General features: G+C 41.5%; 1 protein-coding gene across 1 annotated transcript; it reads right to left on the bottom strand.

Moving 5' to 3' along the window:
• Nucleotides 1-368: 368 nt before the first annotated feature.
• Nucleotides 369-7,434, bottom strand: unm_hu7912 (un-named hu7912). Its single transcript, XM_053871967.1, has 2 exons — nucleotides 7,227-7,434; nucleotides 369-4,888 (listed from the first exon to the last, which is right to left on the bottom strand). The coding sequence occupies exon 2, from the start codon at nucleotides 4,834-4,836 to the stop codon at nucleotides 1,660-1,662; it is 3,177 nt and encodes a 1,058-aa protein (XP_053727942.1). The 5' UTR covers nucleotides 4,837-4,888; nucleotides 7,227-7,434; the 3' UTR covers nucleotides 369-1,659.
• Between the last annotated feature and the right edge of the window lie 6,947 nt (nucleotides 7,435-14,381).

Raw genomic sequence — 14,381 nt, forward strand, 5'->3', positions numbered from 1 at the left:
ATATTTCACACTCGTCCTTTTGAAATTGAGTTATAAAAATTGCGACGAGCGACTTTTTGTACTATTTGTAAAATCAATCTAAACCGTATTGCCAGGTTCCTTAAATGTATAATTTAAATTATTATAATTTAAATTATTATAATTTAAATTATAATCAAGTCAGGCAGGATTGCGAGGACAATATAAATAGTGATACCTCAACTTGTCCACTAGATGCCAGGCTTCGAACAGTGGAGAAATGCCATTGCTGTCCATGGTCCTTCCGCTGAAAACAGTCACGGCTGCGTTACAGCGTAATAACATCCAGTTGATTCTAGAGACCAACGTGCAAGCAAAACTGGGTTTGAAAAAAACATTTTCAACTCCAGTTGTCTGTTAAATTCCATTTATTTCAATTTCATGTAGACCATAAACATCACAAAATAGAAAGTCAAGGAAGGTCCGCACAAAGATATACCATGTATAGTAACTATGTAAAAGAGCAACCTTAGATTACAATACAACAGGAACAGGGCATATCCTCACGTTTGGGTTCAGTGCTTTGCTTTCATTGTAGATTTGTATTTACTTAGTGCAAATAGTCTTTGCAGTGCTTGCCTCCAAAGATTAACTCATTTTAGAATTACAAAAAAATAATGTGTCACTATGTAGAAATTAAGGTTGCTCTTTTATTGCATATTCTTAAATTCTACTGTGGCATTACTTGGTATGGAAATAACTCAATATTTAATATAGATATCTCTCTATATATATATAATAAAACTCTTATACCTCTAAGCATAAAATGGTATTTCATAAAATAAATTTAGCAACATCAATAATAAAATACTTCAATATAAACAACATGCTTTAAGCGAATAAAAATGGCAATTTACAATGTTGCTTCCAAACTATACCAAGACCAGTCAAGCTTGAAGAAACAGGAAATATATACATTGCTGTGTCAAATGCATTTTCTCAAACATATATATATATATATTTGTTGTTTTTTTGTTTTGTTTTTTGTTTTAAATAAAGGCCACTTTTAAACCAAGCTATTTATAATAAAAGATACAAATTATTTAGGAGCTAAATTTCAAAAGTAGGGTAGAATAACAGTATGATTGTTCTTCTTGAGCTATCCAATAACAAAATATACATATATATGTAACATAAATATTCAGTAAGAGTTGAGAAATAATACACAAAGCCCGAGAAATAATACACAAAATATCAGAAACAATTGAGGCATTATTTCCATTGAAATAAGGTACAACAAAATTAAAGCATCATATTCAGGGAAAAAACAAATCCGGACTTCGCTGTGCCTATGGACTGAAGGCCATGATATCAGGTAATAAATAATGTGTGCTTCATTTTGCAATGCTATGAAAGATTATATCTTCATCACCAGAGAAGTCGTGTTCTTGCCTTGTAAACATGCAGGCTCCGCTGAGTTTGTATCGTTCAAGTAAGCTTAACATTACATTTGGATATTTTGAAGAAGTCCGTCAGTAAATGTAATGCGCGTGTGTTTCTACGTGTCACAATGGAGAGCCAGTAAACAATCAAGGATGCATTAAAGATTGGGCACAGATTACCAAAAAGACAGATATTAATATGCTATCACATCGTGTATGTACAAGTATGTGTAGTAGGAGTAGTTGACATCATTCGGTTCTATATAATATCATCTAAGAGATGTGGCGTTCCCACCCAGTCCAGTGTCCTTGGCTCAGATGCGGCCATGATCATGCACATGAACTGCTTCCCTGTTCTCTTGTCTATTGGATATATAGTGGTCGGCGTGAACCTTTTGTTGCTTTCCACAAACTCGCACAGCTGGTTATAAATCTTCGGGTACTCATGTCGAAGGAAGACTCCCCTGGTCCTGAGCTCACGCTGGATGTTGACAAAGCACACTTCTCTGGCTTTTCTTCCCTCCTCACCTTCCTTGTCGATGTCAGGCGTGCCAGGTGGTGGAGTAAGAATGAGCGTTTCCATGTCAGTGTCCTTCTTCAGCACCCTTTTGTCCGGGCTCGAGGAGGCCAGGGACACCTTTGCATATTTACGTACTGTTGGCGCTTGGACCCTTGGTGAAGGTCTGTTAGGCACTAGTTCACCAACAGCTATAGATACATTCAAAAGGAAACATTCACTGGGGTCATAATCGATACCTGCCTGCTGCAGCTCTTTGCAGTAGTCACCCAGGTTGTCCTTGAACCCATCTAGCTCCCTCAGGGACAGATACGTCGGGGACATGACAAGACTTTCCAGCCCAACCTGAAGGAAATTATCAGCTGTCTCTGGATTGGCAAACCCGAGAAAGAGCACTCCCCTTCCTCTGGACAGGAAACCAGACTTTGCAACTCGAGAAAAAGACTTGTGAATCTCTGCGTTCTCTCGGCAGAACTTGAGCGCGTGTCGACACACACTGGTCACGCGGCCGTAGAGGCACGTCTCTTTATGGGTCTCCCAATCATCTCGGCGGCAGTTTCGCGAGCAATAAAAGGTGTAGCAACTGTGGCACGATTTGAAATACAAGCAAGCGTTGAACATGCTTTCTGAGCGCTTGCAGTTCTTGTTTGCGCAGACCAAAGTGTCGTCCTCATCAGTGCTGTGGTCCGGCGAACACTCTTCTGTGCTTCTCTGTAAAGCGTCACACCCGCTGTCAGGATCTTTCACTGTGTCTGGACTTGATTTAGAAGACGGAAGCTCTGTGTTCAGAGAGCCGAGGTTGTCAACTCCAGAGGAGCCTTCTTTTTTAGCGTCATCATTGATCAAGTATTTCAACTGATCCAAGAGGTCCTCATTTGACTTCCTTCTAGTCGGAGGCTTGTAGTCAACAACCAAGTCAGCAAGCAATTCATCCAGTTGTTCTAGACTCTGCTGTAAGGAAAAGTTGTTGTGTTTCTTTTCCATTGACGTATCTGCCAAATTATTCTGAACCGTTACTCTCGGAGTCTTCTCACCTTCCAAAGTGTCCCAGCTGACCGAGTGCATGTCATGCCGCTTGTTGTTTCCTGCGCACAGGTCATTGTCAGTGATAGTGATCTCAGGAGTCACAAACCAATGTCCGCTCTTTGTATTCTTCCAGGGACTGCAGGCTGCCCTTTCTAGCGAGTTTTCAGAGAGTGACAGGGCAGCGTAACGCTTCGGCGAACTCGAGAGGTTAAGGATGACGGGTTCAGAAGGAATGTCTGATGCTCCATGCCTGGCTTGATTGAACAAGTTCTCATAGCTTCGCCCACGCAGGTCAGAAGGGTCCCTGTCATGCCTTTGATAGAGAATATTATCCCAGGACTTGGAGAAGTTTCTAGACTCTGCCCCAAGTCTATTGGTCTCTAATGAATTGTTGGTAAACCAGGGGGCAAGACCTGGGTCTTGCCGTAATCCTGGTGGTGTCAGCTGAGAGGACTGGTTGGAGAAACCAGATATACTTGAGCGATACCAGTCATCTGAAAAGGCTTGCGACATGCGGGGACGCCGACGGCCCTCTGTGTGGTAAAGCCTTGATGTGAGGAATTGGTCCTCGTAAGCGCTGTACGGCTTGGAATAAAACAACCGTGATGTACTTTGGTGGCATGGATGGAACCTCTGGTCCTCCCCGAAGTACGATCTTGACAGCGGAGTTTGAGAAAAATACGACCCTGACTCACTTGTAGAGTATGGTCTACTGTAAACGGAACTTGCTGGATCACGATTCAGAACATCTCTGTAATACGGCCTCCCTGGTAGGGTGTGCACCCATCGAGTCCTTGGATCGTACTGGCTAGTCATTGTACTTCCATGACTCGTCAAACTAGAGCGGTCATCCTGGATGTAAGCTCGAGAATAGGGTTGTAGTGGAAAACGTGTTGGGTCCTCAGAGTAGAAGAATTTGGTGGGAATGTTGGGGTTGGAGTAGGCTCTTTGCTCTTGAGTTAGATATGGCCCAGTCGGTGATGGCATTCTATGTAGGTCTGGATGCTGGTAGGAGATGGGGGACATGCTTGTACTGTAGAGGGATCCTTGCCTGAAGTCTCCACTGTAGCATTCGCTTGGAGTTGGTGTGGATATTAGGTGACGTGGTACGTACAGACCTCTGCTGCTGCTGGCTGTTGAGTACCTCTGCCAAAGAGGATCCGGCCGAACACTGGGAACCTGTCGAGAAGTGTGCTGGAGTACAGCGGCATCCGGTTTAATATCCACCCGGCACCGGACGTGCGGCGTCATGGCCGGTTTATCCGGTTTATCCTCTTCAAAGCAGTCTGAGACATACAGTGGCGTGTGTGGCTGCAGCTTGATCGGATGGACCTCATTCAGAAATGCCCTGTTTGTGGTGTAAGACTCTCTCTGAGAGTCTGAAGTCCTCAAACTATCTGCATGCGGCGTTTCCCTCCCTTTGCTGGTTCCTGGAGGAGACATTGAGATGGGCACTGGGGTGAGAGTGGATTTGATTCTCGGGGCACTTTTCGATCTTTTTCTGTTTTTTGAATCTGACCAGGTCAGGTGGCTGTTTCTATCCGGGACGGCGTGTTGCTGGTAGTGTCTGGTGTTGAACAGATCTGGAGATGAAAAGCGAAGATGCCCAGCTTGATCTAGTCCATTCCACACCTGATCTTTGTTGAGCGCCTGGTATTCAAGCCTCTTGTAAGGATACTCCACCGATGAAGAGAGAGACTGTGGTTCATCCAACGACTCGATGAAGTCAAAGCTTCTGCAGTGTCTCTTGTTGATTAATTCTGGCTTGTCAATCATCTTCAAGCTGCATTGCTGAGAAGAGTGGAGAGAAATCGAGTGTTCAGTGGTGGGATATGGTTTAATGTCCTGATACAGAGTTGATGCCAGGGTATCAGGCGGATGTTTCCTTGTCATCTTTAGAGAACCTCTCTGCCCTCCAGTGGGTGTGATTCAAGACCAGCATTGCCTGAGGACAGAGCGAGAAACGTTATCAACAGATGTGGCAACTGTTTATCCACTGTCCAGTGCGGGTATTGATGGTTTCATTTTCAGAGCACGTCTATTTAAAGCTACCAGAAGTGGGCTGCAGATCCGGGCTAACACAACAGTCTTGTTAATTGAAGTGCGTAATGACAAAACAACACCCATCAAGCCTTCCTGGTGAAGTCGTTGCACATCCTGATCAGCTGATCCTAAATGTGCATTCAGTTGGTTTGGGGTGCGTCGCCATAAAAACACATCATTCAGAAAAAAATATATACAGATCCAATTGTATTCGGGCAGGTAAACCAACGTCAGGTCCAAGAAACTCAAAATAAATAACATAAAAAACTTTCCTCATCTGTGTAGTACAAGTATATATATATATATATATATATATATATATATATATATATATATATATATATATATATATATATATATATATATATATATATATATATATATAATATTCATAACTACAATTTATAATTATTAATAACAGTGTGACACACATACACACATGCAAAAACACTGGGGGTGTCATAGCTGGCAGACACCCACAAACAAACCCCAGGTTGCCATCTGTTCACAATAACTAGCCATCTTACTGTCAGGTTTTCCCCATAGAAGTAAATATCAAGTCCCTTCGCACAACAGCCATATATATGAATACACAGACAAAAAGATGACTGTTTAATTTGTTTATCTTTCAAAAGCACATTATAATACTGATAGAATTAAGTGTAGTCTGACTTTTGTGTTTGTGTTTACTGAGCATTCTGGTCACACTTTAGATTAGGGAACATATATGATCATAAATAAACTATAATTTTTTGTCTGTATTAAAAGCATATTAGTCTGAAATTTACTATTATTAAGTACTTATTAGTTATTAGATTTTACCCAGGACTGGTCACCAAAAGTTCACTCAAAACAACATCATAATTACGGATTATTGATCATAAATATGCAAGTCATTGGTTTATTAATAGTTAATTTGTTTTCCTCAGTCTAAAAGAATTCTCGTAAATATTTATGACTTTCGTTTCCCAAGAGACCCAAGTTCCAGTTTCCTTGATTTTTGTATCAAACTTCCATATTTATTTATTAAGTCTGGCTATCATGCTTCAAGTGTTAACCAAGGGAGACGGCGTGTCTCCATCTGGTCCTGGCCCCCTCTAAGCTGGCTACTTTCTTGCAAGAGATGGATGACCAGGTGACCTCCTGATGCCCAACTGAGACAGACCTTGGGGAAGACCGAGGACCAGATGGTGAGAATGAATTTTGACTGAGTGAACTAGCATCAGATAACAGTTGTAAGGACCGATGAATTGTTAATCCACAGTTACAATGTAATTATATGTATTGAATAGTAATAAAACAGACAAAAATTCTGATGTCTGACTAAAAGCGCCACAATGTTTTTGAACAATAGACTGCTATTCAGAGATGTTCAGTTCTGGATCTGCCTGTGTTTTAGCTGCTGATAATGGACGTTAGCATGTTATTAAGTGAAACAAAATGGCTGGCCGAGTAAAGTGTCGACATGCAGTGACTCATAAACAATCAGCCTGACTTCACACACAGTTTAACTGCTCACATAAGTCACTGGTAAATCAGATTTCAGCCACAAACATCATTGATTTGGGGCAGAGGCTTGCATTAAATATCATGGGGAGAAATCTCTTAACAGCAAGAACTACAAACGCGCTGTTATCAAAACTGAATTCTGAGGCATTGTTCTGAGATAGTAATGAAATAAGCCAAGCTCACTTTTTTATCGCCTCAATGCTCGATTGCAGTTCCTCAATAGCTCTAAAACCACATGCCTGGTCCTGTCTCCATGGCTACAGCACACAGCAAAGACACCACTGAAAACTCCTCCACTAGCACACAATGGGCAAAAATTGTGGAGGAATCTGCTCTTACTCAGAGTTGTGACGCACCGAGTGGAGAGGGACTCGGTGACAATAAATGCTGGAGGGAAATAGCTACACAAGTTTACTTTTAATGCCTGAAGCGGCCGTTCGGATTCACAGACACGCAACTTGGCAGTTGATGTGCCATGTTCTAAAGGAGAACTCCAGTCAAGACCCAGCCAGTAGCCCGAAGCGTGATGCTGTTGGATGGCTGAGTAAAACGCACTTGAAGCGCTGCGGAGCGGCTTGGCCCTGCGTCCGTTGTGCATGACCCGATGCCTTGGAGCGCACCAGGATGACGTCATTGGAAAAGAGAAAAGACGCAGCGGGTTCAAACAAGGACAGGCGACTTTGGAACCGAGACTAAGTGGCCAATTAAACCATTTCGCAGGTGCATCCTACCGTGTTTTCAGAGCGGGTCTCGTACGCGGGGCTCATGATGACGCGGAGCCGTCGTGGGAGCCGAGTCAGTCCGCTCCACCTGCCGCAGTTCTGCCGGAGCTGTGGTCCTTCATTCTGCCTTAGATGGTGGCTGTAGGCGCCAGTGATCATCCCCTCATCTGTGGTCGAGAGTGTGTATGTGTTTGATGGAGGGAGGAAGGAGGAGGCGTGCGTCTGAGCCTGCGCCTCTGGAGGCGGGGTTGTGTGCGTGATTCTGCTGGGGGGTGGAGGCCGGTGGCTCTCCGAGGGGCAGCACTGCGGTCTCTCTCACCGTCAACACAACCCTAGCACTGAAAACCAGGCAAGTAAGGCCATAGATAGTTGGTTTTTCAAAAGCAAGAGGTTGTGTTTGGGTTGAGGGTCAGTCAACACCAGCTTTCCAGTGGGGGTCAGGACAACTATTTATTTATTATCTCATCCGCCAGATACTCGGAGTAGAGCCTATTCTTTTGCTTATATGAAGAGAAAGAATGTCAAGCTGGGCAAATGGACAAAATCCACAATTTTTAGCATCTGGTGGAGGAACTACCTACTACTTCAATGTGTTTATGTCCTGCACCAGGTATATGTATAAAATTAAAACTTTTCCATTTAACATTTCTTTTACATTAACAGCAACATGTTTTTTTATAAATTAAATTTTAGACTGTTCAAATCGTATATTATTATTATTATTATTATTATTATTATTATTATTATTATTATTATTATTATTATTATTATTACAAACAAAACTGGCGTGATGCTAGTGCCCTCAACCCTCTTATCATGTCATTCTCTTATTATATATATATATATATGTCCGTCCTTCATGTATTATGAGTGGACATTACACACCTCGCCACGCCATTGTTCAGGATGAGCAGTAAAGAATAAATACATGTCCTGTCCGAGAGTTGCCTTCACAACAGCACTGACATTTCATGATGGGGTCTTTATGGCCCATCTGCCTCACAGATCACCTGTTGTGGCCAGCGATCCGACCTTGAAACCCACCCAGCCCTTCTATGGCCTCCCTGTGCTGCACACATCTGGCCCACAGTCTCACCTCGACACAGCGTCTGCATTGTAATTGGTGTCAGGGACAGCTGGCGGTGAGCCTCAGCTGCGCACATGTGACCGCTGGAGGAAAACTGCTTACTGAAGCTCCCTCATGTTCGACAGCACCCATTACGGTCGAGCTGATTGTGATGGAGATCCGAGATTCACAGAAACCTTCACGCATCTTCAACTCTAGAAATGTACTTTTTAATGCGTTGCTATCAGGAGCTATTCCCGATAAGCATCATGGTTAATTCCATCTGAAGTGTCGTGGTGGTCCACTGCAAGTGTGAAGGGATCTAACTGAGCCAGAGTGACTCACCCCTCTCTCTATGGCATCATTTCATGTCAGCTGTCGTGTAGCAGAGTCTGTCAGCTGGCTGTTGGCAGGTGTATTAGACACCTTGCACTCACTCGTGATGGAAAATCAATGGTTCTGTTGAGTGAAAGCCCCTCGCCAGTGATGGCTGAAGACTAATACAATTAAAAACTGCTGTAAAATCTGTGCAGCAGAATCACACAAACAGGCTTTTATTCATCGCTGATGTAACACGCTTAATGAGCCATAAGGAAGAAACTGGGCATTCTGTCGGTTCCTACGTTGCTCTGCTCACGATGGCATCATGCTCAAGACTCAGTCCAGCTGTCACCACTAAGTTCAGCGAATAATAGTCATTTTTTTTACGGGCCCGATTTGTTTAAACAAGCTGATATGATTACAGAAGAGAGAATGCATAACTCCTTGTTAGTTGATGATTTAGAATAAATTCCTTTAGGCGATAGTATATATATATATATATATATATATATATATATATATATATATATATATATATATATATATATATATATATATATATATATATATATATATATATATATATATATATATATATATTTTGTCTTATTTATTTATTTATACACACCAACCTACTGGTGGAGAATATTCAGTTTGAGTGAAATTCTGATCACCATGAGGTTGAGCTGGAAGTTGCAGGATCAAAATGGAATTGGATAAAAAGTAATTCATAAACGTAACTAACAGCCTTCAATGCTGCTCTGATAAACCTCATTCCAGAAGAACCAAATCCATTAAAACAGAACTGATCATTCCAGAATTGTGTTGACTGACAGCAAAAAATGAAACAATAACAAGAAAAATTCATTATGATAGCAATGTGGACTCCTTTTTTAAAATATCAATGCGACTTTTGAGCAAAATTAAAATTAAAACTATATTCAGAATAAGGAAGAGACTTGATTTAAAAAAAAAATAATGGATGTAATTAGATGTTAAGATGAATTAAATCACATTTTAATATTGTCAGATATTGAGAATATATGACACATGAGTGATAAATTTTTACTTGTCTAAAACTATAAATGTCTAAATTGCCGGTTGGAAGTGTTCTAGCCGCTTTACTACATTAATGCGAATAACTTTTATTTTTATTACAATTCATTTTTCCATCCATCATCTTAATTTCTTCAATTAATTAAAGTGTCTTATTTTCCATCAGTTATTTTTTTCTGTAAATAATGAATGAACACAAATTAACTGCCATTTTCATTTCATATCATTCCATTTCATTTTTTTTTTTTTTTTTTTTACTTTATTGATGTATTTACTTGGAGTGTTTTGTTTCCATTATTTTCATGAATGAAGCTGTGCTCATTAATCTCCTTGCAGACCTTGGTCCTGTGTGGGATTGTGAGACAGTTCCTTATGCTAGTTTCTCCCACTCGTGTCTCGCCAAACTCGCCCTGCTGCAAACCATGAACGGACCCTCTCTGGTTTGAGATCAGACCAGATTGAAAACACAATCTTTGCAAATCACGTCATCAGCCCTTTGGGCAAAACTAGCGTGCAGTATTTGGGACGCATCAGCATGGATCCCAGATCTTGAGATCCTGTCTCTGCAATGTTGGGCACGTTTGAGAGTCAGCTCAGATGTGAGAAAACACTCCACGTCGGAATGCTTCAGACTGTTTGCTAGTGATATTAAGTGATCTCAAGCTTGTGCTGTGTTTCTATAGAGACAAGGAAAGTGCATTAACATCCAATGTTTCTGTAAATCTATCTTTGCTCCCTTGTCTCCAGAGACCCCCAGGGAATCAGGATCCTCCGCGGTAGCAGCAGTGGTGAATATTTCACAAGAGCAGCTTCTACAAGTCGGACGCATGTCTGCCCGTGGGTGGTTCTATACGCTGCCATTTGAAGCCTGACAGGAAGAGCAACCCGGGAAGATCATAAGGCTCAGCAGGAGCTGCACCAACCTCTTCTTTTAATTCCAATTGAAGCTTGATTAAGGCCTAAATAAATTCAATCTCCTCCTCCCAAACTCCCCTGACATCATTTAAAGCTGCAGCATGTGACACGGGATTTGGCTACGTTCTGGTTCTGTCCTTAAACGTGAGCTCAACTCAGATTACACTTGTAAGACTTTCCCCAAGACTCACTCTGTTGAAAAGATGGACAGATTTGACCACCACTGTCGGGAGTATTTTCAAAACGTGCTGACTCGACACTGATTCATCGTAATTCGAAAGAGAGAGGAACGGGCAGCAAAAATTCTTCATCTCAATTGGTCACGTTTACTCAATCCCCGCTCTAAAAGACCATTCCGATTCGCTCGTCAACAAACGCACTTGGAACCAGTTGGGAGCGGTTTCCATGGCAACGCTCTCTGAGTAGGAGAGGAGAGTGAATTGATTTCAAAGGGAATGAAGCAAAGTGCTGATGGGAGTCATCCAGAGAGACTATAAAAATACGTCATCAGCTCAGGACGCAGCGAGGTGAGAATTGCTTGTAAACCTACAACCATCTGCAAACGCACTGTGGGAGGGATTCCGCACTGCAGAGCCCTTTCAAGTTCTCCCTTTAGTTGAGCCACATAGACGGTGACTCGCAGCACAGTTCGATGCTCGAGATTATTCCCCTCAATGGTTCTCATTTAACATAAGGTTTCCCATAAGGAGACCCCTTCTGACAACAGGGAGGTGAGAATGAGATGGACAGATGCTGAGAATAAATGCCTGCACTCATGTGGGCAGTTCTCAGATCCAGCGCCTGCTACATGTAGGTCAACAAGAATAGTGTGGATATTACTCACGGCTGCAGAGTGCAAACACAAACTCTGCTGCTCTCTCTTGAGTCAGTGGAGGCATCCCATGGTGAGGCTTAATTAAATCTTTACTTCACACTCATCCTCCCTCATCTGCTGTTTTGGAGCGGTTTTCACTCCGTCATGTGGGCTTTATTAAAGGGGAAACACATTTGGATTAAGGACTAGCCCCTTTGGCGGAGTTTGTGTCAGCAGACCGCCGATGATGGAAACTCTTAAAACTTTATTAGACCTAGAGATCATTTGAAGATACTGCAGCAATTATTCTCTGATTCCTTTACTTAATAGTAAAGTTGCCTTGCAGAAATATTTACTGATATGGTGTTCACCTGCTTATCTGACGGGTAGTTAGTAAAATAAATCCAAAAAACATCAATGGATCTTGATGGAATTGGATTAAATAAATGAGGAGGAAACAAATGTAAAGTGGGTGAAATAAGCTGCTTGGTAGAGGACTGCTTTTGTTGTTTATTTATGTATTAAAATAGTAAATCTAGAAAAGTACTGAGACACCACATCCCTCCACCTCAAGGGGCTGATTTCACATGACTTAATAGAAACTATTCAAGAGGGGGGTGGATTAAAATTCAAGAATTAAGTTGGCTCAGCTAAAAATAAAAATAAAAATAAAAATAAAAATAAAAATAAAAATAAAAATAAAAATAAAAATAAAAATAAAAATAAAAATAAAAATAAATCACCAGCTTGTAACTCCCCAACTCCCCTCCTTGTATTGTACTTCCATATCACATTTGAATTCACATTAAAGCTGCTGAGGCTTCATGAAACTGTGTCATTAATTTCAGAGCTTCGTAGGTGGTGCCCTCAGTTTAAAATTGGCATGTGGTTTAAGGAAATGGTTGTTGAAATCCTCCAATATTAGAGCAGAGAGTGTAAGCTAGTAGGTTCTGAAAATCAAGACACTGTTTCATGAAGCCTCATAAGTCCATCAAGTGGGTTTCTAAATGTTCGGGAACATCAGCGCTTCTACAGACTTGCCTTCAAGGCCTTCAAGAGGTTCTTGATATGACTGTCCACCACCTGCTTGTTTTGTTTTTTTCTTTTTTTAGAACAATATGATTTATTGTAGCAGTTACTATGAACCTGTGAGGGAAAATAAAAGCTAAAATAATAGTGCAACGAAAGAAAAAAAAGACGAAAACTAAATGAGATAAATGAGTGCAAACAAATGACAAGAACATCTTTGTATCCCAGGTCGATTGTGTAATGGATTTGATTTAATGATGGTGTTCAGTCAGAAAGTTGGTCAGTGGTGATCGTGTTAAAACATCTAACAATGATTTATCAAGTTGAAGAAAGGTTTGAACCGCTGAACTGCTCACATGGTCCAGAGAGAGAAATCTGGTGTGGCAAATACAGGTACAGCCCTTTTGCAGTTAATCTGAATTGACATGGAGAACATTGCAGATGAAAGTGATGCGAATTTCAACCACCAACTCAAGGAATCGACTTCATATTTACTTTCAGATCAAGAGATATCATCTTTAAATATCAGCCCAGTTCACAGGCCTGCAGACCGTACAGGACGGACACACTCCGGCTGTTGTTTCCTTCCTCTGCTTTCACAAAAGACAGTCTATCTTTCCTTCCACAGTGGAGACATTCTTCTTTAACAAAACTGTTTCCATTTGACAGCAATCCCACACATCTCACGCACATAGTACGGAGCTGCACTCTTTGTCCGTCGTGTAAAGCTATTTTGAAAGAGCTCGACAGACACGAGCGCTTTCTTCTGTTCTTGTCTCATAACTGACACAAATGGAGTCATGCATCCTCTATGTGTGTGGGAGACGCTGAACTCTTCCACCACCCATCAAATTACACGTGCAAATCCGTTCTGACACTCGCGTCAATTTGCAATTTAACAGCAAATTAATGTACATATTTCCACGCGCTGGTGGCAGGAGCAAGCGTCCAGATGCACCTGCGTGTAAATGGGTCAGTTCTAGAAATAACTCGGCTCACTGAAGGAGCTGCGAGTGCCTCATTTGTTCTGTCCCTGGCAGAACACGAGTCCATCTCTGACAACGACCTTGGATGCTTTATTTGGAAGCAGCGCAGTCATAAAAAGTTGAATCCAAATTGTTATGTAACGCCACTGTATAACTGCAGTGTGAGGACTTGACTGGCTTCAGTTGGTTAGGTGCTTCCGCTAACACTGCTCCAGTTATGCTGGAGTTTGCATCGGTGTGAAGTAAATCTGTTCTTATCAAAAGCCTTGAAACAACTAGCAGTATTTTACCAGATAAATGCGACAAGTACAGGCTTGCGTCGCATTGACATCATCATCATCAGGGAGGAAAACAGCAGATTTTTGGGATAGGAGCTTGTGTTGTTCCACACTCATAGTTAGACATGAGGAAGAGCTTTAAGAGCTTTAAAAACAAATTGATCATGAAACAGACAAAATTAAAATGTGTGTAACAAGTTATAGTTCGGTAGAATTCCACTCAAGTTGGACTTGAATCATACTTTTTCTGGAAGGTCTTCATAGAAATCTACTACAGAAGCGATACGGATTAGTGTCTCTGGCTCCATAGAGAAATGACCAGTTTGATTTGTGTCTGTCTCTTCTGAATTGAATAATAAAACTGCCTGCCATGTTTTTGAGCTGCCTACACTTTGATCAAGGAAAAAGGGAGGTGAACTATTCTTTAAAAACAAACTATAAACAACCGATAGCCTAACACAAACACATTATTAACAGACATTAGGCTGCTGCTGGAGCTTTTAGGACACAGTTGTGACTCCTAAAACAAGATGGAGGGCTGCTGATCTGATTACTGTGTTCGCATGTTTTATTGGATTTTACTCTCAGCAGCTTCTCAACACTGACCTTGATGATGAAATCTCTGAAATCACTCCCTGTCTGCGAAGTGGATCAGACACTTCACACTTGTCTGCAATGGAAAATCCTCATGAATTAGGT

This window comes from Synchiropus splendidus, chromosome 7 (genome assembly GCF_027744825.2).
Source record: "Synchiropus splendidus isolate RoL2022-P1 chromosome 7, RoL_Sspl_1.0, whole genome shotgun sequence".
In the NCBI taxonomy this organism is placed as follows: domain Eukaryota; kingdom Metazoa; phylum Chordata; class Actinopteri; order Syngnathiformes; family Callionymidae; genus Synchiropus; species Synchiropus splendidus.